The sequence below is a fragment of the Larimichthys crocea genome, chromosome III, assembly GCF_000972845.2.
Source record: "Larimichthys crocea isolate SSNF chromosome III, L_crocea_2.0, whole genome shotgun sequence".
In the NCBI taxonomy this organism is placed as follows: Eukaryota; Metazoa; Chordata; class Actinopteri; family Sciaenidae; genus Larimichthys; species Larimichthys crocea.
The window spans coordinates 40,684,062-40,711,290 of NC_040013.1; the positions used below are offsets into that span (position 1 = coordinate 40,684,062).

A 27,229-nucleotide genomic window follows, 5' to 3' on the forward strand; every position below is an offset into this window, starting at 1 on the left:
AACTGTATTGACATTGAATGCAGCACAATGTAGGTAGTAATTTGACCTCTAGCTAATCTATACATTTGTGATTCAGCTTTACTTGAACTCTTTGGTTTGAGTTTTAATTATGGAATCTCATAGTTTTCTAATTTGTAATTACAAAATTGTTGCATAATATTATGTTTGCCCTTTTTTATGAAGTATGTATGCTTACAAATGTGCAGTCAGGTTATTTAATTCTATGATTGTTGAACTATGATTGTTATTAAATAACAATGCAGACATGACATAGTAATTATAAATAATTATTCCGTCAAACTTGTTTGATCAGTGCAGCCCAACCTACTCTCAACTTCTCTTTAATTCCACATCTACTATCAAATGTCACCGACTGAGGGATGACGGTAGTGTGTTGCCTCAAAGCCATGGCATGCAGTCAGTGCAGGTTTCATTATGGAAAGTATTTGCGTAGAGTGATTTTGCAACTCAACTGAACACCATTGCAAGGTGGAAGTGAGTCAGACAGATTATTTAATTAAAACTATGTTGCCAGGAGACAGCTGTATTGTAGCGTCAAAATTTTACATTAACACTGCAACAGGACAAAAGTGAAGTTTATTTCCGAGTGAAATAAATAAACTGTAAATTTTATAATTTTATACGTTTTTTTTTCTGCCCGAATAAGCGCAGCTTCATGCTTTGCATCAAATAAACTTGACTCACACTGACTTTGAGAACTTCTTCATTTATTAAAGGTTGTGGTGGTGCTGCTCTCAAAGAATAAAACAAAAATCTTTTGGTCACTTTTTTTTTTCTTTTTTTTTTAAACATCAAAAAAGAAATTGATTATTAAAAATAAGTCATGAGATATACCACCAAACTGACAAGGACTGTACATTTGTACATAGAAGGTAGCAAAACATGTCTACCTATGAAAACCTGCTACTTACTGTAAAGCTAATCCAAAACTGAGAATTTCAGGTGGCTTCAGTAAAGAACACTGAACAGAAGATGCGTGGTGACATATACTGACATTTATAAGGTGCCAAATAGAAAACATCGACAGGGACCATACTTGGAGAACTTTACTCTATTAACAGTATTACAGTATGCCCTCACATGTCCATCCTACAAGGCAAACTGTTGAGAATCAATAATCAGTCAATATTTATGGCAAAAGTGTTACAACACTATAACTGATTAAGATAGAAATGAGAGAAATGAAATATTTTAATGGCACAACTGATTGTATATCTTATAGCCTGGGCACTAAATCTATGACCAAAAAATTTGAGTTGAAAATATACGAGTATTCATTTCACAAGGTGCTCTCCTCACACATAAATACTCACTTCATTCATAAACTCCACTTTAACATCCAAGACAAATATAGGCCAAACATTTACAACGTACACTCCCGCTGTTTACATTATGAAATACATATTTAGTTTTCTTCTTACATGATCCACCGCCCTTCTTGCTGCCGCAAGCTGATTTGGGTTACAATGATAAACACTGTGATATAGTAGTTGTCTTGGAGGTCAAATGGGAAGTTTTATAGATCAGCTCTGCTTTGGTTAAAGTTAGCCAGTAGATCTACTGTCCAACAGACAGTCAGGAGAATTTATATTCACAGATTTTTAAATCGACTCTCAGAGCCCACATACACCTGGTATTAATGTCTGGTTATCTTATCTGGATAAGGAAATATATGGTACTGCAAAGAAAACGTAACAGCCTTATAATCTGAATCCTATCAGATCAGCCAGACACACATCTGGAGGATATCTGGCTTGTGTTGTGATTGGATCTCAGCCAGGTGTCAATGCAATCTGGATGTTTTTTAAGATGTGGCAAAGGACAAATGGTTAGTAGAGTCCATACAGCGTGTACCATTGTATGTTAAGATGTTTAGTATGTTACATTAGGTGATTATAGAGTCAGAAATTGTTGCTGTGACCAAGAGGCCTGTCAGACTACACATTGGTCCCCAACAACCTTTCATGACCTTGGTGCCTGATGGGCTGAACTGTCGGGTTGGGCTATTACTGGGCTGATATCTGGTGTAGTCTGAACCTGGTACAGGGCTTATAAGACAAGGGTCACACGATCAACAGGAATAACCCAATTTAGCATTAGCAAGCTTCTAACTTATGGTGAACTGGTATTGACAGTGATAATTTAAGCAGGATATGTTCAGGCAGAAAGCCCACTTAAGGCCTCTTGTGGACTGAATTGTGGAACTGGACAGACCAGGACACAGATATTTGTTAACAAGTCCGCCATTTCCGTCATAATTTTTGCAAATTTAGATCACAATGCTGGCAGACTGAAGATAATGAGAACATTTATTAATATCAGGTGTAAATCCAAAAACCTGTGGCCACACGTCAGACACGTATTTAGATATTATACTCTTTGTCATGTTCATTTTGCAGCTGTGCATTAGTGATTTACATTCAGTGGTAAAGTAAAGGTGTGGAGGTCAGGAAGTTGGATTTGGTTGGGCATTAAAGTGTTGAACACCAGTATCCTCTGTTCACATCCCAGATCTTTCTTCCTCTTCTTCTTTGACATTAAATATACCTTGAACCAAATATGTGCACGATTAGAACATTTCGGACTTCAATGCCATCTGGTGGTAGTATCAGAAAAAAAACACTGTGGCAGACTAATGCATTCATTTTTTCTACAAACAAAAAGTAGGCGGATAATCTAAAAGATGTTATAATCACATTGCAAAACTTCAAATAGTGGCTTTAGGTGAATGATAACACACAATGATGTGTCCTGATGTATGTGAATAATGGAGGAGATGGAGGTGAAGATTGACACAATGAGAAGTGGAGGGGGTGAAACTTTAGAGTTTCGGAAGGATCGTCTGTCCACATGTCTAGAAAGCTGACGTACTTTTCTCGTTTAGTTACAGAACTTCATTTGCATCAGTAATATCTGGGAGTCAATGATTTGTGAATGTACAGTGTATTCTGACTGGTACACAGCTGATCTACTGGCTAATCAACGCTGATACTTTGTGCATCTTCAAGTCTTTTCTGTGTTTTATTTATTTATTTATTCATTTATTCTCATTTGTTGCCTTCCTGTTTGCTCACAGGGTGTTAGGAGAGGAGAGTATGAATACGAGCCAGGAACACGGAGATCACAGCGCTGACGCTCAGCAGAGAAACCGCAGGAGTCAGGTTACAGCTCGAGCTCACAGCTGGGAAAAGAAGAAAACATTAATTATATAAGATTCTCTGTGGCACTTTTTATACTGTTACAAAATCTGATAATTGTATATTTACTGTTTCTTTTGTTTATTATTTATAGATATACGTTAATGTGTCTTTATCTATTACATTTATTTTTATTGTATTGATATGTTTTTCATGGTTTTTGTTTTTCAAAATATACGTTCTCCCTGTGTCAGCTTTTCTCTCCGGGTACTCCAGCTTCCTCCCACAGTCCAAAGACATGCACTTATAATATGTTAATAGGTTTTTATTTATATAAAAGCACTAATACTACACTGTAAAAAAATAAAATACTCAACTACAAGTAAAAGTCCTGCATTAAAAAAAAAAACCTGCTTAGGTGAGTGAGTAAAAGTAAGTATTATCAGCAAAATATATTTAAAGCATCCAACGTAAAAGTACTCGTTGTGCAGAAAAATGTTCCTGTCAGTGTTTTACTATTATATATGATGTATTACTGCTGCATAAATGTGTGTGCTGCATTTTACTTCTGTAGATGTTTAAGGCTGAGCTCACTTTAACTACTTTATATACTGACGGCTGGTTTAATCTACAGTCATGCATCAATGTCTATAAGATCATCATATGTTTGTTCATTAACAGGCACGCTTTCAGCTTTGCAATGCTGATCCAAGGTTTCATTTAAGTGTGCTTATTTACTTAAAGAAGTAGTAGAATTTTCTCAATCCAAGAAGGAAAAAATACAAATCACCATATTGAGAATATACATAGGCTATACTGAAAATAGGCTATATGTAAACTGAAAAGTAACTAAAGCTGTCAGACAAATGGAGTGGAGTAAAAAGTACAAGATTTGCCTCTGAGATGGAGTAGAAGTAGTTCTATTAAATGCTCAAGGAGAGCACAAGTACTAAATGTACTTAGTTACATTCTACTACTGCATTTATTTGTGTGGTTTTCCTATTTCGACACAATAACATAGACTACATGTGCCGGCAGGTAATGCCGCTTGGCTTCCAGAAGAGGTCACTCACTGGAATTTGTCTTTTTAAATATGTGGGTGCACATATGGGCGACAGCATGTGCAAACAGAGTGACTACAGCCGTTATTTAGCATTTTCTCATTCAATCATTGTAAACCAGCAGTGGATAGTGTGGTCAGTCTGTTCCATGTACATGTGCCTTAAACTCTGCCTGATTATACAGTTTCACTGTAAATTAACTCTCCCTGATGCAACTGAACCAAAACTGAACAGTACCGCAGGTGGGAAACAGCCAGTACAATGGCAATGGTGAATGAGATAAACCATGAAAGCTATTTGTCTGATTTATTTATCATATCTCTATCTCTAAGTAGTGTTAGGTTAGCTTTCCAGGCAGTGTGCAGTGACGCAGGTAGAAGGTTGTTAATGCGTCTTTTCTGCATCAACTATCCAGCTAGTGTTACTTAATTAATCAACAAACATCAGGTAAAGTCTGCTCCTTTTAAATATCCATGTTTCATAGGGAGGCTGAGACAAGCAGGACTGATTAGAAAGGACACAGGGATGCTCACAGATGCTACAGAGCAGCATGAATATAATGAGACATGAATGAAGAATGAAATATTACGGCAAAAATGTGCCAAACCACCAACATAAACAAAAGCTAAAGAGATCTATTCTTCTTGCATTTTAGATGAAAAAGATATGTACGTTTTGCATGTGTGTTTAATGCCTTCAACTTTAAATGCTGCTATTACTGTCAAGCTGTAGTCACAGGTCAGTTCATGAATATTTTTTAGCAGCATTGATTTATCATCATCTTTTAGTTTGGTTGCTCATTTATACATCCAGCAGTTACAGAGCAACATTATCACTCATTTGGAGTTGTGTTTATGGCCACCTGGTGAATATAAGTCCAATATTTTAAAAAAAAACTGTCTCTTTAGCTGCTAAATGCTCCACTATGTGCACCAGATGTGTCTGTTTTTAAGCTTTTTAGTTGTCGAAAATTGCAATGGGAATAAACGTAGCCTAAGTGGCCTAACTGGGGCCACTGTAAACAGGTATGACATGTTTCTGTGGTGACTTTGGTCAGAATTATTTAAATCTTCTCTGTGGAATCAAAAAACAAATAAATAACTTAACTCAAAATCTGCGTGTGTGTTTTGTTTGCATGAACTGTATGTGTCTGGTCCTTACTCCGACAGCTTTTCCCATCTCGTTGCAGCATCCCAGTCACACAGCTGCAGACCGGTCCAGTTGTCTTACTGCTACAGATCTGCTCACAGCCTCCGTTGTTGTCCTCGCACCAGTCTGCTTCTAAGGAGTCGTCACAGGTGAGAAAATCACATCACAAAATCCTGCAAAAACTTTGGAATTTAACTGAATGGCTGAGGAAAGCTCTGGAAAAGTGAATTCAGACAGCATTGTTTGTGTCCTTAAAACGATTAATCAACTCAGAGGAAATTGTGTTTTTACATATGTGTAATTTAGAAATATTAAAAGTAAAAAAAAGCAGTAGGACAGCTGAACGGGTACTAAGACCTCCCTTACCTCTTCTTCTAATGGGTCCAACACTCAATATGTGCTCTTTATGATCACTCTCCTCCGAGTACATTCTTCTCTTGTGAGGACAGTTCTGGATGGACAGTACACACACATTAATACAGCAGCCATTGTTTTATCGCCAGTTTTATTCAAGGTGGAGATTTTTCTTACCACTTTGCAGGCGTTCGTTTCAGAGTCGCACAGAGACACGTCACAGTGGAGGTGGACTTCATCGTAATCCCCGATGAACTTGAAGACGGTGACATGGAAGCGACAGGTTAGTGACACACCGTTCTCTGCCATGCCGATGGTGTTGTCCTTAATGTTTGGACACCTAGAGAGAGCCAGACATTAGAGGAATAGACTGTTTTTTGGAAGTGCTGATGTTATCCAAAGAAGGAAAGATTATTGTTTTTTATTGGGTCATACAGTTTCTTGCATATATTGTTTTCACCTAATTGGAACAAACAAAATTTGTGTTTTCGTTTTATCCCTTGAACTCAGGGCTTTTTTTTTTTACACATTTTACCTACACGTCATATACTACTTAGCATTTATGTAAGTTTTACATAGTTAGATATGACTGGATAGAAGAGTTGATGGGACACTTTTAGCTCTTAGTGTAAAATTAAAGAATATTTTTGTTTTGTTTTCTTCTTATTATTTTCATTTGGGATTAATCTTTTTTGGGGGGTTTACACTACAATCCCATAATGCTTTTGGTGAAGCAAACAGGAAGTATTATGTTGCCATGGAGTAAATAACTGTGTCCGAAATCACTCCCGATTTGAAGTAAGTAAGTAAGTAAGTAAGTAAGTAAGTAAGTGCAATTAAATTCAGTTTTATTCACATAGTGCCAAATCATAACAAATGTTATCTCATGACAGTTCCATATAGAGCAGGTCTAGACCGTGCTCGTCATAACATTTACAGAGACTCAACAATTCCCACATTGGGGCTCTTATAATCGTGCATGCGTGTGTGATGTTCCTTCAGCCTACCCTCTCTCTATGATGATATAGCGGAGTCGGTCGCTGCTGTGGCGGCTAGGGGTTGCCCAGCACATGTTTACTATGAGGATGAGCTGGTTTTCATCTGCCCCTTCCACAAAGACTCCCACGAAGAGGATGTCTCGTGTGCTGAGCACCACCTCCCCCTCCCTGTAAGGATTGCGGTACGAGGAGTTCTTGTATAGAGCCATCTTGGTGATGAAGTTTCCCTCCTGGGTCGGTAAGGTGAGATTTATGACACTGTAGGATGGAAGAAACAGAGTTACTGTGTATAGCCGTAGCATTTAGCTTTATTTGAAGTCAACATAATCATCACATTGTAAATCATTGTGTCATGTTTTCTATCTGACCTGAGCATGGGCTTGAGAACAGTCTCCAGTGAGATCTTCAGGTCCAGTTCGTAGGCGCAGGAAAACTCCACATTAATGGTCTTGTCTCTGGTGATGACGTTCCCGGTGTTGTTCACACTCTCTATCCACACAGTGTTCTTATACATGATGTGTGTGCCGTTCGACTGTCAGAGAGATAAAGGGATGTCTTAGAAGATTCACCATCAGGAAATAGAGACACAAAGATGCTCGAAAACATGTTAATACAGCAGTTCGGCTTTGTAATTATATTTGATATTTCATTGTTAATAGTTAAATGAACAACCCAACATTTTTGGAAATAAGCTTATTCTCTTTCTTTCAGAGAGTAAGATGAGGAGATCATTATTAGCTGCCGTTTTCCAAGAAATACTGCTTTTTGATCATGCATTATAGAAACGAGATACAGCCTAAGGTAAGAGGTGTTTGCAGGCACTCTTTTTCAGGCTAGAAGCTTCCCTCTGCTTCCCTCTTCTGACTGATCTTCTCATCTCACTCTCAGAAAGAAAGGCTTATTTCTCAAAATGTTGGAAATTCTACTCCTACTTAATGATGACCCAGTACATGTTTGAGGCTGCTGCAGACTGATGTTAAACAAGGTCTTTACAATAATTGTGGTTGGATGAAGTAAACTTTGGCATGCTGTAATTGAAGGTGGTAAAAGTTTTAGAGACTGCCCATCTAGAAAACAAAGTGATAAACTAATGAAGCAAATATTAACTGAAATTAATGTAAACTGACCTGTACAATGGAGCCGCAGTGTCCCTTAGTGTTGTTGATGTGGAAGGAGATGAAGTCCTCTCCCTCGATGCCCGGACAGTGTGCATCGTTGACCCTGACGTCTTCCCGTTCAAAGCCCAGCTGGAAGAGTTTACACTTGGAGATGGAAACCTCCATCTGAGCGTGCTTACAGGTCACCTCCGCCTGGATAATGTCATCATCACCTGACAAACAGACACACACACATGAAGTACTGCTCACCAATATTATTATTCATGCAAAGTGTGATGCTGTAAACACTTTTTTTCCTTCAAACAACATCAATTGTAAAGTCTACTGAACTCATCTGAAGTTAGAGAATATCACCTCAGTTGTAACAACAGAATGGGTAGTAAAGTCTCAGTTGTTTGTTAATATCGTAGTATCATTTACAACATACTGGGACTGGATCAAAACTGAAGCGCTCACCTCCAGTGGTGGTGGGTAACTCTGGACAGCCACAGAGGTCACCTCCGTTCTCCAGTTCACAGGTGAAGTTTGTGCAGATCTCTCCTGCACAGGGGTCGAAGATCCATTCTGCTAAAGACAGGTCCTCACACAATGTTAGCTGTCACACACAACATTAGCTTAATTAAACATGTATATGTGTATGTATGTAGGCTGACTAACCAGCCAAATCATGGCTGTTGAAAAGCACTGGGTGAAATTTCAGTCAAGGACAGCTTCCTCTGTCTTCGATTTACCTGTGTCCTCTCACTTTAGGCAAATAAGCTGTGAATTCTGGGTTAAATCATCAAATTAAATGAATAATCCATCCCACTAATTAAGAATATTGCCTTTATTATTACACTAAACCTGTGATGACATTATTTTGCCACTTTGAAATAGAGGAAACAAGCACTGACATTATTACCCTATAAAGTTGATATAGGCCATACACATAACGTTAGTGATCATTTATATTTCTGTCCATTAAGTCAAATATTCTTAGCTTTTTTTTTACTCTGTTTTGGTCTCCACCAACTCCTGGCAAAAATATGTCTCTTTCCAGTAACAGCTGCTCCATTATGTAAATGAGCTAATCTCTAATTTCTGTTTTTTGGTTCTGGTAGCTTACAGCGGGAGAGCTTTAGAGCCAATAGGAAAGAAGAACCAAAGAGAACCAAAACAATGAGCTGAAAGACACTACAGATTCTTGTAGAGCCAAGGTGATGACTCTTTGTGGGTTTTTGAGCAATCCTTTCACATATGAGTGGTCACCGGATTTACTCTGTGGGTATAAGCCTGGAGCCAGACCTCTCTCCTGTGCTGACACAGTGCTTTGGCTATGTGAGACCATTGTTAATAAAATATTGATAGCTGCATTAATATCTCCATTTTTCTTTATTTGTTTACATTGCCATTATAGTGGAAATTCTCTGGGCCTCATTGACGACATAACGTGTCTGAGAGGCTGGTGCCTCGTGGTGCCCTTACAGCAGTTCTCTTGGGTGATCCACTTGGTGGTGAGGGTACCCAGGGAGCGGCAGGCCTCTGCATAAGCTGCCAGCGAGCCACAGACCTGAGCCTTGCGGTGATTATAGCAGCCGTCCAGGTAGCAGGACTGGTAGAAGGGCCGGGGATCCAGCAGGCCGTGGCATGGCTGGAAGAAACCTTTCAGCTGGGTGAGCTTCTGACAGGCATCTTCACCTTGAAGTGCCACCACTGCGGTGTTGTCACAGGACTGGGCCAAAGCCACGTACTGGGTCTCATCGCAACTAGAGGGAGAAGGACCAACATCCAACTGTCAAAGTTATTGTTTTGTTTTGTTATTCATTAGTATTTTATTTTGCTTGTGGCAGTTTTTAGTGCTATCTGCAAGTACTGCACTGATATAAAGACACCCAAAGGCAGTGATAATGAGATATACTTAGCAGATGGGCCTGTGACGGGTGAATTAATGAAAGTTATAAAGAACAAAAAACGTACAAGAGAGAGCACCACAGAGAGCAGCCAGCCATTAAACTGATGACCGCAAAATGACATAGATAAAGAAGCCTCTTCTGAGCCCCACGCACAACATGATAAACCCGGTTCATGTGGTATCTCAAGCCCCCAGTGTCCTTGTATTTCATCCAGTCCAGATAGTCATACATTATCAGCAAATTCCTGCAGGCAAGCGTCCCAGCCTGTTAGCCCAAACAATGTCAACATTCATTTGGAGTTATGTTCTCTGTTTTGGTTTTTGCCAAATCCTGAATGAAATTAATATCTGGCTCTTTAGTTGCTAGATGTTGCACTTTCTTTCTTTTTTTGCAGAAAGCAGCTGGTGCTGATCATGAGGTTTATGAAGTGCCATGACAATAAGCTAAAAGAGGTTAAAACAAGAAGTTTGGTGATGAATCTCTGGGTTTGTCGCAATGACCAATCCTTTTCTACAATACATGAAGTTGTTAATCTAAAGATAATGCTGATTAGAGAAGCTTTAATATTATATTTTGAACATGTTCTCCAAAAAGTAATTGTACATTTATATACCTGAACACTAAATAGTGAACCACTCACCTGTTCTGCATACCGTTGGTCTTCCAGCTCTGGGCCAGCTCCAGGGCACTGACAGCTGGCTTGCCCCTAGATGTAATGTAGTCGTCACTGGGATCTCCGTTAAAATTCCCACAGAGACCACACACCTTGTTCTGAAGCCGTTGGCCCATTGTGATGCTAAGGGTGTTAAAACGGTTGTATCGGACCGTTATGTCCTGGGGTGTGTCGATTACAAGGAAACCTTCAGATGTGGACAGACGTGTCATCAGTCCAGTAAGAAACGGTACTGATACTGGTGTACCATTGACCTGTGAAGACAAAGAAGATGTAAATGTTTACATATCTAAGACAGGGTGCACAGGTACTTGCACTGACAAAAATGTCTCTTTGTTTCCAATTAAACTTTTGGGATTTCAAGTCTTCTTAACGTGATGATATTAAATATTGAATGTTACCATTTAATTGTCAATAAATCCCTAAAGAGTGCAAGATTTAGAAACAACTAGAATTAAGTAAGTGACATGACAAAACACCATTAAATACTTTGTGATGTAAGTGAGTTCATTTATGCCATGGTTTCAGAGTTTTCTCAGTACTGATTGCCTGTATGTGTGAATTATTTTCAGATAACCACATGGCTCTGGCATAGTGCCCTAATTAAATTGCTGATTAAGCAGCCTATTTAATAGAATTACCCATCACTTTGACACAAACTGAAGAACATGATGAAGGTGACTTATTTTTGAGGTCAGTTATACTCGTGGATAGGTCTCACTTATAATAAATAATTAATAGATTTGGGATTTGGGAGGGATGCTGTTTAGTACTGCTAACACCAATCACAGAAACAGAGCATATGAAAATCCATTGTGTTTTTTAAAATGTTTACAGACAATTTTTTTTTCTGTAGCTGACTTCTGAAACATCAGGTCAAAATCATGTTTATAACACATTCTCATGAACCCAGTTAAAGTCATTGAGTATCAAGCAAATAAATAGATTATGAAGGTTTAGGGGAGACATTACAGGTGAATAGAATCAACTTATTAACTAATAGATATAAGAAGTTTCCCAGCTGAGTTGTGCTTTTATATTTAAATATGCAAATTAGCAAAACTATCGATAGCAGAAATATGAACATTAAATAAAGACAGGTTCAATACATTGTCAACAAAAACACATTTTTAATTATTTTATTGACATATTAGAGTCAAATGCATTTACAGAGGGAATTTTTGATATCTCTTTGGGTAAATTTAAGTGAAATCTAATATTGACCTATGTTTAATATTGATCTGTTCAGTTTTGTTTTGAATTGAAAGTGAAAACATTACATTATTGTGGTCTTTTATATAAATGCTTATTTAAAACGTTGGCAAAGTGATAGAGATGGAAGAACTTCAGTTTGGGGATGTCCTTAATTGAAAGTAAGCGGGAATCAAAGATGAACGCTAACCATGGATATCTGGAAGCTTTTGTACTTACTGTACCAAGGAGAAACGTGGTACAAAGACATATACTTACACTGATATTCAGTTTTTCTCAGACTGAGATGTTTGAGCTCATGCATGTAGGTTTGTAGGTTGTAGGTCATCTGCATAAACTGGTTACATATTCACAAAGGATATAACTAAGGGGCAGCATATAAGAGAAAAGAAACAAAATATGGTGCTGTATTTACTCTCTGTAATCACTGGCTTCTGGTGAATACGACCTGAGCCTTTAATACCAACACAGTTTAGAACATAGGCATTTCAGAAAAATGTCTCACTTAGATTACGCGGGATTAAGACTCATGGAGTTAAGGGTCATTAGCTACCTCTGTGAGTGCACTTTCAGTGAAATGATATGGCCTAAAGCCTGAAATCGAGCAACTCTACCAGGTAATTTGTGGTAATTGGTAAATTGGACTGCGAGAACTCTTTCAAGTATTTTGGAAAGAAAAAGGAGATTTGAATCGGATCTGTTTGTTTAGCTTCTCGAGGACAGGTTCGATAAAGGCGTCTTTGGCGACAGACGGCACATAGCCTGAAGAAAGTAATTTGATAATAGAAGCAAAACGTCTCCCAATAGAGTTTTGTTAAAGTAAGATCACGTATCATTTGAAAGAAGAAATAACACAAACGTCCTCTTGCAAAGTAGTATTCATAGAAAATAAAACTTGCTTGACTCTACGGTACACAGTTTAGAAAGCAGATGTTTTGCAGTTAATTTGGTCTCGTATGACCAGCACCTTATGATGGCTAATTTGCAAATTTTAGCTACATATTGCGTTGTAATTGACATTTTTGAGTCAGTTTACTTAACTTGTGACTCTTATTTACTTTTGGCATTCTTAAACTAAGTTTTAGCATTTACGATTGTCCCATAATTGTCATCTGTGATACATGTGACACAGCATGGCCTGGACAGTTGAAATGGTTATGTTTGCAAACTATTTCCTGTTTACGCATCCAATAAACACAGAACATCATTAGTGTTAATGTGGGGTCTTGTTGCTGTCCACCTAAGGGGTGTAAATTCAATATTTACTCTGAAAGAAGTGAGTAAACTTGTGAGCTATAAAACCGAAACAATGAGCTGAAAGACATTAAAAGGCTCTATAAATTTGGGTGATAATTCTTTGTGGTGGTACAGTAAACAGCTAGTATAATGACAAACCAACAATGACCCAATGCTTCTCTCACCTTGACAGTGCTGCCAGATATAAGTATATTCTCCTCATTGATGTAAAGGTAGACATGAGAGATGGTGGTGAGGTTGGGTGTGCTCCATTTATCAAAGTTAGCGATGAGCTGGAAGGAGAGGTCAGGCAGCTTGCGACAATTTGTGGACAAGACGAATGAGCAGGAGGCCGGGAGTCGCAGCGATGCCCCATCAAAGGTCCTGAAGACCCCACCTCCAGATGCCACACAGTGCTGGGAGCGCCGCGCAAAGCAGCCACGCACGTTGTACCGTAGGGTGCACTCTTCCTCTGCCTTACAGCGTCTTGGGTCACACTGGATCAGGTTTCGTCCGATGCACTGACAGCGTTTGGTACAATCACTGTTCCAAAACAGCTGCTTGGGCTGAAATTAAAAAAAGGTTCTGTTATAATCAGAGCTGAAACAATTAGTTAAATAATTAATTAGCTGATTGTCAAAAAAGTATTTTAATACATTTTAGACTGATGTATAACAAACGTACGGTAATTGTTAGTTGGAAGTGAAGCCTAAACATCTTGATTGTTCCCTGGTGGTCGGCTGCAGTATTGGTCATAAAGCCTGCCCACTCCATGTTAGCAGATGAGTCAAGGGCTAGGCTAAAGCATTATTTTTCATGTTTGGTTATAACAAGGGGCTTCATATAATGACTGACAGTTAAGCCCTGATCGCTAATAAGTCAATCAGATAATTCTGCTCCATATATTGAGATGCCCGATATGTGCTACACTGGCTCCAATGCTGATCACTACTGCACAGACTCTTGCTCAAAATTACATCACCAGCATAAGATGGCAGTAGCCGTATCTTAGATATTTTGCCTTTATGTTTGTACAGTAAGAGGAAGTAGAGTCATATTGTCCATCTTTAAATATGTCACTGCTCCATATCATTTCTATAGTATTGTATGACATTAAATGAGCCAGACAGGTTTGTTAATAATTAATTTAACAATACTTCCAGCATTACAATTTCAGACAAGATGTGAACCAATTAAACTGAAATAAATTTAGGCAAAACCGTCATTGCAGGTCTGTAATACCTGCCTTATTTAATGTTTAAAAACAGTGGCCAATGAGGCCTTGAATAAAAAGCCAATTCTGGCTGCACACGTCTTTGGGTTTAGTCCATGGAGTTCTGGATGTGAGACTGACCTCATAGTACTTGCCATCAGTGTAGCAGCCACAGTTCTGAGGCAGGATGCAGTTCTTGCCATTAAGCACGTAACCCTGGTCACACTGGCAGCCCTCCACACAGTCCTGGCTGCAGTCCCTCTGGCCACGGGCTGGGGCGCACTGGGGTGGGCAGACCGACACGCAACTGGAGTAATGGCTGTTAGGTGGACAGCTCTGGACTGGGAGCAGGCAGGTTGGCAAAGATATTAGCAAATGATTCTGCTGACTACATTGTTCACATAGGACATTTCGGTATAAACAAGGGTAAATACTTGTGGACACGTTGGAGAGTCGCATGTCCACTTTTAGAGCTTATGTCACTGTATGAAAGCTGTTTAAAGGAGCAGTTCAACATGTTAAAGGATGAAACCTGGCTCAAGAATACCCCTACCAACACCTCTAACCCATACATTTAACCATTTCAAGAGAAATAATGGCCTTGTGAGTGTCTATAATCATCCACTGCCAGTTTCCACTGGAACTACTTTGAGTGCATGATTAGGTGCATTGGTAAAATTAAGGTGAGTCCAGACTTGAACTCACCACATGGTGTTTCACTCCTCCAGCCGGTAACAGGCACGCCTTGGGTCAGACAGGTGCTGGCATATATCTGTAGCCAGTTACAGATTGTATCCTGAGCTCCCTGGTCCAAACAGGTGTCCTGCAGGCAGCTTTGATAAAAGAAAGCTGGCGCCACCTTACTGTGACAACGTGCAAATACACCTCCTCGATCCACAATTAGCCCACACAGCCTCACAGCCTCAGGCTCCACAAACACGTATAGTCCATCTCCAATGTGGAAACGTTGTATGCCTGCGCTGACTTCATTTGCTCCATTGTCGTTGTTCGTGTTGGCATCAGCCACCATGAGAGCGGCGTCATTCATCACGCTTTTCTCTCCCAGGCCACAGCGTGGGCAAGAGTCTCCGCATCCCACCTGGCAGAAGGTGTCCCTCTCTGCCCAGGCCATGCCCCAGTCGGTCGTGGTCAGGGTGGGTGGGGTTAAGGGCATGCCTTGACAGAGGCCGCAGGAGGTATTGTAGAGGTCACGGGGCAAAGTTAACAGGAGGAGCGTGTTCCAGTCAAAGGCCACCTTTAAGCCAAAATCTGTTTCCAGAATGAGCTGCATACCCCACGTGAAGATGTTGACCTTTCCTGAGCTCAGCTTCAGAGGAAGGTACAATCGCTCCTTATTCACCTGAGTAAAGAGAGATTTGATAAAACTGGTTCTAGTTTATACAGGTTAAACTTTAATTATTAGGGGATCACCACAAGCTGACACACACACATTTTTACAGAAGGATTTTTAGCACTGAGTCATAGTTTCTAATCTAACTGACCTGCATGTTTTCAAAGTATGTGGGGAAACCCAGGTGATGAATAGGTATCATTAAGACTCACTGAAAGAGCTTCTATGTGTTTCTCATATAATCTAATTGTATAAGAGAAAGCACGACAGAGGGAATGAGGAAAAATGTGTGTGTGTGCATGTGTGTGTGTCGGGGTGGGGGTGTTGGGTTATGTGTGTCATTTCTATTCCTCCTCAGATCTTTTAGTCCGTTTGTGAACCTGGTCCAAATGTCGCTCAGGGTCAGGGTTTTGTCTGAGCCAAATCCAGCCTGATAATAGATGCCTATTGAAATTAGATCCACTTTAAGCCAATCAAAAGGAATTCACCCTCTGCCTGGTTATTCTATCGGCTTGATTAGAAATAACATGTCCTCACAAATACAACAACTTTGACCTTCATGGGTCATACATAAAAGTGGTGTTAAGGTGTAATTAGTTAAATTACAAGCCATGACACTCACCGTGACAGTGTTTTTGAAGCTTCGAGACACTTCGATCTCATACTCGTAGACCTCCAGTACAAAGCCCCTCACCCAAATTGCCTGGCCTGTGTCCCTTTCCTCATTACGTGCTGCGAATTTAAATTGAGGAAAAGTTCCACCGATGGTTGGGGAGTCCCTGTTATTTCTCTCACAGTTGGTAGTGACCATCCTAAGAGTACAGGAGCTCTGCAGCTCAAATGGTATGCCACCAAATGGCAGAAAATGTCCATAACCAGCAACAACACACAGGGCCTCAGTTCGCGGCTGGCACGAATACAGGCCATCAATTTCCTGGCAGAACTCCTCAGAGTGACAAGGTGCAAGCTGACAGTATACACTGTTGTCTGAGCCATTGCAGTAACAGCGTTCCTGGCACTCCCAGTCGGTCCAGAAAGTCTGATTAGTGGCCAGTTGGCGCCCGTGGTACATGCAACCACAATCACTGCGTGGCACACACAGGCCATCGCGCAGCGCATAGCCGTCTTCACACTGACACCCCTCCTGGCATGGCAGAGGGCATGGCTCTTCAGGTTCATCCAAGTTAGTACAGGTCACAGGGCAGGCACTGGTGCACTCATCAAAATGACTGTTCTCTGGACAGGGGAGAGCTGAGAGAGAAGAACAAGGTAAGAGAAAGACAATGGCCAAATCCATATTATATAAGAAGAATACTTAGGACATGACATATCTACTCACGGCAGTTGGTGGCACTTCTCCAGGAAGTGAGGCCTACTTGAGCATCCTGACAGGCGGTGGCATAAGCCTGAAGTGAAGAACACAGGGCAGAACGATTCCCGTCCCTTACACACATGTTATACAAGCAGTTCCTGAAGAATGGTGAAGGGTTGACCACTGCATGACATGCCAGAAATGAACTATTCCCCGGGTCATTGATGTTGCCACACATCCAAGGACTCTGGTAGAGACGCAAGTCTGTGCACATTCGATACAGGTCATCACAATCACCATTACAGGTGAGGTCATCAGCAATGGACCGCCAGCTCTCTGTGAACTGTTCAGTAGACTCAGCAAGGCGTCCATTTGGAAGGCGAAGGTCGTCAGTGGAATTGCTATTGAATACGCCACATAGACCACAAGTAACGTTGTAGTACATGGTGGAGAGAGAGATGTTGAGGAATCCCTGGCGTGTGTATTGGACGCGCATCAGACTACGCGCCTCCACTACTGTAGCATTGCCCGGTGCTTTGTAGATCATCACCGTCTCCATCGGATGGACATATGGGAGCACCACTGACTCACCATTCACCTGGAACACAAAAATGTGTCAAGCAGCTGCAAATAGATAATAAAAACATGTTTTTGCTCAGTAAAGAAAATACAAACCTTTACTGTATTAAAATCTAACCCTCCCATCTGAACTTCCACGTTAGCCACTATAACTATAACAGGTCTTTTCCAGGAGGGGCCTTTGTTCACCAGCTTCCTGCCCATTTTCACCTCTACCATTGAGCCATTAGCTGGCACTGGACCACACAGTTTCAGCAGGTAGTAGGAGTTGTCATCCGGGAACATCAGGAAAGTGCCATCAAAGGAAGATGTCACTGAGTTCTGGGTGACTGAGCATACACCCTCCCTCCGAGGGTAGCAACCCAGCAAGCCCACCTCTGCCAAACACACCTCACCCTCCTTACAGGATGCATTGACACAGGAGACTTCCCCTTCAAGCCCACAGTTGCAGCGGAGGGTACATTCACGTTCTTCGCCGCTGGGGCCTGCCCAGAAAGTGTTATTTAGAGGGTAATAGAGGCCATTATGCTCACATCCACAGTCTTCACGGTGTACACAGCGGCTGCCACTGAGAACATAGCCTGGGTTACACTGGCAGCCTTCAGTGCAAGGATGAGCACAGTACAGGGCGGAGGTGAGGTCCGAACAGGAGGCTGGGCAGGCACTTGTGCACACTTGGTAATGGCTGAACTGAGGACATGTCAAAGCTGAGAGCCAGTAGGAAAGAAGAAATGATGTCAGATGACAAGTAAATTAATATAAAATAAAGAATCTGTGTAAACTGAATCAAACTGAATCTTACAGCAGAAGGTGCGAGATCTCCAGGGTCGTATCGTGACACCAAGGGCCTGACAGGCCAGAGCATAGGCCTGGATGGCCTGGCAGAGTGTGGTGATATTATCCCTGTTGCTGCACATGTCATATACACAGCTGTAGACAAAGGCTGTAGGGTCCACTACAGCTCTGCAGTCCCTAAAAGGTCCATCTGTTTTGTTAATGAGCCCACAGTAGTCTGAACGAAAGTAAAAGGCTTCTGTAAGTGGATCACACACGCTGCAGTTGTGGGCGCAGCCATCTGTACACCTCCAGTCTGTGTCCTCGGCTCGCCAGCTTCCCCCTAACTCCACTACGCTTTCTGCTAGAGAGCCGTCAGGAAGCACAGGATCATCAGCAGGGTCATCATTATAGTTACCACAAAGGCCACAAGTGTTGTTAAAGTAGGAGCTGGGTAGGGAGATGGATGCATAGTGTTGGCCGTCATAGGTTACCAAGAGTCCAAAGTCTGTTTCTAAAGCAACGGCAACTCCAGACTGATATACCTTGATAGCACCAAGCTCGAGTTTGACTGGTAAAGTCTTCGTTAAGCCATCCACCTAGAGAGAGGAACAGAGGCCAAATCAGAAAATGGTAGAATAGTAGAAAACATCTATTGTTAATATATGCCAGTTTCGAATGTTACTATCTTCCTATCTCTTAATAATGACAAAACCATTAAAATGTTAATTATATGGATTGTCAGCTTGACTGTCAAACATGTCAATGTATCCAAGAGGTAAAAAGCAATCTGTTTACTTTATAGCCCACTATCCATAGTGTAAATGCAACTACAACCATGTGCCAAGAAGCACACAAGGCAAATATTGTGGTAATTCCAGATATAAAGGGGTCCACAGATTCTCACCTGGGCTACTCCAAGACTTCCTTTGGGTAACATGACTCGGTGACCATACACCTCCACTGTGACATCTCTAAGCCAAGAAACAGAAGGGACGCCACGGTTCTCATTTTTAGCCTCCACACTGAAGAAAGGCAATCCCGCCACCTCCCAGCAAGGCCGAGCCAGCAGGTAAGAGCATGTTCCCTGAAAGTGATAAAGGAAGCCATCGAAGGTGTGGTAATGTGGGTCGCCAAATACCACGCAAGTACTGGTGCGGGTCGGCTGGCAGTAAAAGGCTCCTTCCTGCTGTTCACAGGTTTCCAGCTGCCCACACGGAGCCTCTTGGCAATGCACCTCATTATCAACATCAAGGCAACGGCATCGCTGTGAACACTGGTCAGATAGCCAGAAGATTTCGCCTGGTCTGTAATAACGCCCTGAAGGCAATGTAGGAAAGACAGAGGAGGTATTTAGAAGCACAGTTATGCAAGCAGCTGATTTGAATCTAAAATGTCATTGACTCCTCTTAGCATTTGCTGAACTTCAAATGCTGTAGCTACTTACAAATGAGAACCCTGCATGGACATAAGTATCAGTGTTTGACATTTCAACTTGCCATTATAGCTGCAGCCATTGGCAGGATCTATCAGTTCAGTGTCTATGCGGAAGAACCAGCGGCCAGGAATATTTACATTGGTAGTCTGTTCGATGTTCACTACATCATTTGACCGTGAACCAGGCAGGTTGAAGAAGTGACCAAGGTCTCCACCATTAAAACCTGACTGAAAAGGGGAAAGGTGTGAGGGATGTGTGGTGAAATGTTTATCTTATCATTTCCATAACAGAAAAGGATTGTCATATGTTATAAGATGATCTTGGGGACATTGTGAGAATACCTGAGCTGTTGTCCCACCCAGTCCTGTTAATGGATCTCCACCACTGGCTGTTCCTGTGCTCCATGTGATTTCTCCATAGTTGAACATACAGTAGGATGACGCGCCATCTGAGATTAGTACAGTTTGGAATGTGTTCACCTTTTAATCAGACAAGAGGATTAAAATAGTTTTTTTTTTTTTAAAGAGAAAAACATACACAGAAAATTAAATAACAAGGAATACCATTCAATACATTCAACAAATGTCCCAAATATAAAGTGCAATTTTCATTTCCATTTTCAAATGTCTGACTAAATTATATTCAATAGATCCGGTCACTGAGCAGAAATCTTTCCATGTTTTGGAAATATTGCCATCAAATCAAAGTGGTGTCAGTTTAATATCTTTTGTGTCCCTTACTTCGCATGGTTTTGCAGATAAAAAATAACAACAACAAACTAGGTGTCTACATAGATCAAAATAAGGTTTAATATAGTTTTTATGCTAGCAAAGATATAACCGCTCCACAGCATTTTAGTAACAAATATTTTTAGGTGTACATGCTTCACACTGAAATATAGTAAATGAAATGTTACGAAAACAATATTAGTATCTAACTAAAAACATTCAAAAATGCATCTAAATTTTTAGGCAAGCAAGTAACTATTGGGTCAGTAGAGAGGCAGGTCTGGGATATTTTAGCCTGGCTTAGGGAAAAAACTGAGTAACATCCAGCAAAAAAAACAAATACAGTTTCAGATTACATGAAATCAATTTTATTTACATGTTGTATCGAGTTCATGTACCTCATGGTGGTGAATGAAATTGCTTGGTTACTTTACAGTGTATCAGTCGACCCAGTACCTGTGCCCAGCGTCACATAAAAATGGATATTTGTCCATGCATGCTTACTGACCACACTTAGCATTTTTTTTCTACTGTTGTAGTTTGGGGCTGTGTTATAATATAATAAAAATCAACATATAGGCTAGCAGTTTTCCTGTTTCCAGTTTACCTCTGTACTGGATGCAGAGATTAAAATGGCATCACTCATCTCAACTGATGCTGGGTAAGATAGTAAATACGTGTGTGTGTGTGTGTGTGATGCTGCTCTCCAGTCTCATTATGTGCAAACAAGATATTTTATGTGGGTTTGGACTTTACCGGTGTTGTCTGGCTTCCTCCATAGAAAGTGACTTGGTGCCATGTTGCAATAAAGACCCAGGTGGCTGTGAACGTGGGCCTGTTTCTGAAGTATTTCCGAACATCCTGTGTTGCCCTTTCCAGTATTTCTGGTTCAGTGGACTCTCGGTAGTACACATCTCCACGGATGCCGTTGTGCACATCTGCCCAAAGTGGAGCAATGAATGATCTGCTGTCACTCAGGGGAAAAGCCTCTGGTGTGAACTGGCTAACCTGCACGTTGAAGGAGACCACACCATTGTTGTTGACCTGTGAACAGAACAGACAGGGTTGTATCAGCATCATAATATACTCATCACATTCTAATAAATTATTTTAGGATGGTAAAAAATTGATAGTTTTGATGAAGTCTTACATAGATGGAACGGTAGGGGACATTGAAGTAAATGAAGTGAATAAGCATAGTTATTTCAGGTGAACTCCCATCATCCATCTTCGGGGTCTCTAGATCCCTATGGCCGGGTCCAAACGGATACAGGATATCCCGAGTACTAGCTAAAAGGAGAATAATGCATAATAGCTCATTAAATTGACTTTTATCAACCTTAAAAAATGAAAGAATTGAATTGATGTGGAGAATGGCTTTAACATGTTCCATCATATGTGTCATACCTTCCATCTGTACAAAGATGCTGAACAGGTGGAGCAGAATGACTGGACAGCCTGGCCTGACCATTCTGAGAAATAGAGAAAGAGAATGAGATACAAGATCATATCGGCAGCGTGATTTATTTGCTCCTTATGTTACCACTTCCTTACGTACTGAGGAACTCTGTCTGACTAACTGTTACACTATCCGTCTTCCATTTTCCTTAAAGCTAATGGAAATGCAGGTAGACATGAGTCATAGGACAACTTCTCATAAACAAGGCTGTTAGACAAAAGTAGAGAGAAGGGAGAACCATCAAACCAACGTCACGTTACTTCTTTAAGATCAGGCTCCCAGGTCTCCCCTGAGGAACTCTGAAAAGGCCCTATTATGCATGCCAGAACAATGTGTCAGGATCACATTTGCCTTACAGTCCCATGTGAGTCGGCAACAGTGGACTACGGGCCTCTCTGTGCCTTGGTTCCCTGCAGCTGACCAAACTATGCTCCAGCGTCTCTGTGTCTGAAGCCGTGAGCCTGCTTAGGACCTCATTACCACTTCTGTTTGGGAGCAATCCATGCCTTGTTGGCTAAAGGGAGAGGAGCATAAACACTGGGGCACTAATGGCTTTAAGTGAGTAGGTTTGAATTGCCAAGGTCCTTGCAGTGGCCCTTTGGGGCTGTTCAGTGCCTGGCTTGGCGTACTTCCCATTGGCAAAGTCGAGTGTACGGCCAAGTTGGCAGATTTTACAATGACCATATACTGTAGCATTTAATCTTAATTGTTTAATGAAATAGAATGAGACTTCAAAAGGTATTGTTTGTACATTCAGAGAATTTAAACTTTAACGGAACAAGAAGTTAAAACTGATCTCCTCTGGTTACCATAGTACTTGTGAGACATTCTACCATTTATAATCTGCAGTCCTGTCTTTTATTGTTTTATTTTGGACTTGTAAAACTGTTCAATTTGTCCTGCCAGCATCCCACCATGCATTTTTAAGAAAGAGAAATTAACTATGCAACAGTCAGTGACATATCTTAAACAACTTTGTCTTCCATGCTTTATCAGGTACTACTTGAAATGTTGTTCTGGCTAGCTGGTCTGTTAGCTACCCATCAGCCAGCATTATCTCAGCAAGCCCATGGGTAGTTTACAGGAAGCACTAATGTCTCTCTTTAGTGTTTTAAATCACTTATGCAAGATTAACTTTAGCTTTAGGGTCAAAATCTGATATTTATTGCTGGTTAAACTGGTTTCAATAAAGGTCAAGTTAAGCTTTGTGTTTTTATTGGGCAGTTGATGTGTAGTTTTGGCCTCTTATACAGTATGTATGCCACACTTATACAATAAAATATATATATAAAATTTAATTATTATTTTTTTGTTATCCCCACACATTATATTGAGGATGTGTTCTTTCTTACAGTTTTGTTGGCGCCATGGAAAGCTGTAAAAAAGCAATTGGAGTTTCAACTTTAAGTTGAGATTGTTGATTTTTTTTCTTGTGTAGTTGAATGAACCAATGAACCAATGGAATAACTAAACTAACTTGTGAACTCTGATTTAGAAATGTATGTGTAATTACCCACAGGCTAAACCTTCACTGAAGACAATAGTGATGTGATGTGTATCTGTTGATATGGAGGTATGTTTGATACCTGACTCAAATCTCTTGAATGTGTAAAGTCTGTTCAGATGGATATTAAATTGTGTTCAGGTGTGCCAAGGTTAGTGAGTACTGCTGAGAGAGATCTGCTCTAATGTCATCAGCCTTTCATCGTTCATTGTCAACAGAAAGATTACTACAATTGATCTTTTGACTCTTGTAGCTCAACCTTTTTATCTGACTGGCATTAAGTGCATGCCTTTTAGCAGAACGATTAAGATAAAGCCTCTAGGTCTAAAAAGATGAACAAGACACTTTGACATGTTTATCTCTGGGGTCACACTCAAAGACAGATAAATCTCACTGTATCAAGTAAGCCACATGCTTTATCAAAAGTTAAATAACTTTCTAAGAATTGCTTATTTCATTAATTTAATTTTTGCATTTGAGGCTTGAAAATTAGTTAAGTCAGACGAATGTTAACTTGTGTATTCAAAATCATGCGGTGGTGAAATAATGTCAATCAAAATGTTAATAAGACATATGTTTAAACTGTTTATTTTATAGTAATTTAAGGTAAGTTTTTAATATTAACATTAGTAGAAATGTACCTGCTGCCAAAAGTTGACCAGTGGTTCCCAACTTGGGGTTTGGTCAGAAGATAAATCTGAGGGGTCACAAGATGATTAAAAGGGAAAGAAACAAGCATTTTTGTTACAAAACATTTGTTGTTATTATTTTTTATTTCTTTGAACTGCTATTAACTCATATCCCTACTTTAAGTATAACCTACATATAAGAGGGATCAGAAACAAAAAAAAGGTTGGGAACACAGCAGGAATATCAGCATCTGTATTAGACCATGGAACAATAGTGATACCCAACAGCAGCCTATATAACATGAAAACATGCCTCCTGAACAGACACCCCAAATATCTGACATAGGCGTATATGTTTGCTGAATCAAAAAATGACGGATGAGGAGAGTCAGTTTAGTTTTGATACAGAGACCATAAATAAAGAAACTACGAAATGGTGCACTTACCTGCCTTCAGATGATGGACATCTAGCACCTCAACAGTCTAACCTGGCAACCTCCACACAGCAGCGTCTCATCCAGCAGAGGACCATCCAGAGAGTGGTGGTGGTGATGGTGGGAGTAAAATTAGTCAGTGGAGGTGTTAGTTGCTGAAGTTATAAAAAAAGAAGAGGATATGTAGAGGAGTTGGTTGTCCAGATGGAAGAGCAACTCCAATTCCAGCTCCACAGGATTACCAGCAGAAGCAACAACAATCCAAAGGTTTGTGTTTAAATGGTGACGTCCTTAGAGGAGAATAACAGAGATTGAAAAGCACCTGTTGAAGCCGTGATAGGAGCTTTGCTAAAGAAGCAGGTGCAAACTTTACCTGGGATAGTGTTCAACTTAATCTGAGATCAGTGTTTGGGGAAGGGGGTAGGTGGAGAGGAGAGGGAAGTTGAGAGGAGGGACAGCATAGGAATCTGAGGAATAGAGGGAGTGGAAACAGAGCAATATGTAAGAAGGGGAGAGGGGAGGTCAGAGATCTGTAAATGATGGAGGGAAGTGGAAAAGCCAAAGAGAATTACTGCTTCCAGACGTGTTTAAATGCAGGAGAAGAGGAATGTTTTGTACAAAGAGCTGCTCTCATGCATGATGAGTGTCAAGCCTTTTGGGCAGGATCTGTCATTGACACCTGCAAAGTGCCAAATGTTGATAAAATATGTCTTTGGTGGAAAATTTGCAGGAAACACTGAGGCCTTTATCTTTTTGTTTCAGTATTGAGGCATTATTAATGTTTCACTCAGCATCAGACGATATATTAAAAAAATATTTAATGATAATTACTATGAAAATAGACATTTTTCGCCCTTATTAAATTATTTCTATTTAAGTCCCTAGCAAGTGTAAAATAAGTTGAATTTAGACAGCCTTTAGATTAGGCCTCAATTGTAGTAAAGACCCTACCAGGGTTCACTCAGTACAGTAAAAGCTCACCTGAGCACACAAACTCACCAAAGTAGTACAGTCTCACTCTAGGGCATTTATGGACAAAAAGCAGAAACACACACACAGTCTGAAACCTTGCTTTTCAGGCTCTGTGATAGGTAGAGTTACAGAATTAACATGAGCCACTTTGGATACTCTGTGTACCCCCTTTTTTTTTAATTAGGAACAGCCTCATTTACAAGGTTATACAAGACACTTCATTTCCATAGATGCTGGAGAGATAGCGAAGGGAAATCTCACGTGGATCCACACTGATAGGGTCTGGGAAGGAGAGGGCAGTCATTTGGGTCTTTGTTGCTGGAGGACAGTGGAAGTAATTGGAGAGGTAGGGAGCAAGATGTGTGAAAGACTCCAGGACTGAGGGCAAGCCCCGGGCTCCCATTAAGCATTACAGAGGGTCTCTGTGGAGCCTTCTTTTATACCTCCCACGTCTTGTTGTGTAAATGGACACATACTCTTAACCAACCTGTGAAAGAGAGTGTTGCACAAAGACAGACAAAAAAATCAACAGTTACAGATGACCTACTGGGCCAGGAGAGCTTCCTAATCTAGGGTATGTGTTTTGGGAAATGTCGAAGATGGAGAAGCGGGAAAGATCGAAATGGGCTGATAAACCTGATTTCTCGCACATTCAACTCATTAAGGGCAGAAAATATGTTAGGAAACACTTCTATTTTTATACTTGGGTGGTCAACTTAAGGCTGCATCAATTAATATTTGTATGTTGCATAAAATGATTATGTGTAACATAAAAGAAGTTTTCTCGTCAAGACAAACCCACAGAGAATTGTTATCTGACTCTGCATTAACATGTTGTGTCTTTCAGCTGATTGTCTTGGATTAACAGCCTGCAAACTCTGGTTACGTCTCACCACTCTCATCAATAGCATTGGACTGGTTGTCGGAAAGGACAATGCTAACAGCTTGTAAAAAGACCTTTGATGCTAAAAGACTGACGAAAACAAAGATGAGAGCATTAGCAATAGAGTTCAACATCACCTACAGTCAATGAAGATGCAGAGGGATGTGAATGATGCTGCATTATACAAGAACAGAACTTCTAGGGTTATTCCAAGGACATCCCTATGGAAAAGACAACTGAGAGGAGACAACGGGAGAGTTATTGATTTTTAACAGCACTATGGTAGAATCTGGTAGAAATGGGAGTGGCTGAGAGTATCAATGTGATTTGACATGCCAGTGAGTGGTGCAGCTCTGTCTTCATTTTTGAAGCCAGGAATTATCGAGCTTTGTTGTTGATCGACAACCAGCAATACATGTCTTCTTCTTACATTACCTTTAAAATTGTTTGCAAGAATCACAAATTGCATCAAAGGTTTTTTATGCAGCAGGAGGGTATTGTGTGGGAACAGGGTCAAAGTATCCAGCATCACAAGTTCTGGAGAATCCATCAAGCTTGACCTTCACAAAGAAGGTCCTGGACTGGATACCCGCTGAGCTCTGTTCAGCGGTCACCTAATCCGTGGAGTGGGCCACTCTAATTCAACCCTTATGCCCAGCGGTTGGCTCTGCCCTGCCCTCCTCTCCTTCCTTTCCATTCACAATGGTGAACCTCCTTCCAGTAACCCAAACCTTCTTACCCCAATGACTCCTTCACCTCACCACACAATAGACCCTGTTCAGCCCTTCTGCCCCCAACCCCACTTCATAATGCAATGGGGCAGATCAGAGGCAGATCAGAATACCTACTGCACTGCCAGGTCCTGTTTACACAACAAGGTGCAAGGTGTGATCGATATAATCCAACCACATCCATCTCCCGACCTTAGTCTGACCTTGCACTAGCTCTAACGACAATGACCACAGGTTAAGGCCATGTTTTGATGACGTTTGTGAAATTAGATTGGGTCTACACAGAAACAGGAAGGCTCTCTTAGGCCTCAATGGTCCAGAAATTTAAGATATACTTCAGTATATCTAAAAATTTCAATTTGAAACGCTAC

The 27,229-nt window shown here is 40.6% G+C and overlaps 1 protein-coding gene across 1 annotated transcript; it reads right to left on the reverse strand.

Moving 5' to 3' along the window:
- Positions 1-861: 861 nt before the first annotated feature.
- Positions 862-21,717, reverse strand: tecta (tectorin alpha). The gene is made up of 23 exons (XM_010731141.3): positions 21,654-21,717; positions 21,397-21,536; positions 21,003-21,290; positions 19,860-19,997; positions 19,580-19,745; positions 18,988-19,400; positions 18,109-18,679; positions 17,403-18,013; positions 16,792-17,325; positions 16,038-16,559; positions 14,770-15,424; positions 14,206-14,405; positions 13,037-13,417; positions 10,371-10,657; positions 9,303-9,583; positions 8,295-8,405; positions 7,848-8,050; positions 7,089-7,252; positions 6,730-6,978; positions 5,900-6,062; positions 5,735-5,819; positions 5,381-5,500; positions 862-3,202 (listed from the first exon to the last, which is right to left on the reverse strand). Exons 1-23 carry the CDS (start codon positions 21,715-21,717, stop codon positions 3,102-3,104), a joined length of 6,447 nt encoding a protein of 2,148 aa, XP_010729443.3. The 3' UTR covers positions 862-3,101.
- Between the last annotated feature and the right edge of the window lie 5,512 nt (positions 21,718-27,229).

Bases quoted from the DNA above. Each gene is read 5' to 3' on its own strand.
- tecta (XM_010731141.3), bottom strand. From the start codon at position 21,717: ATGGTCAGGCCAGGCTGTCCAGTCATTCTGCTCCACCTGTTCAGCATC. The intron at 7,253-7,847 runs GTCAGTTTACAT...TCTCTCTGACAG, and splicing joins ACTGCGGCTCCATTGTACAG to TCGAACGGCACACACATCAT. The intron at 6,979-7,088 runs GTCAGATAGAAA...TCCATCCTACAG, and splicing joins GTTCTCAAGCCCATGCTCAG to TGTCATAAATCTCACCTTAC.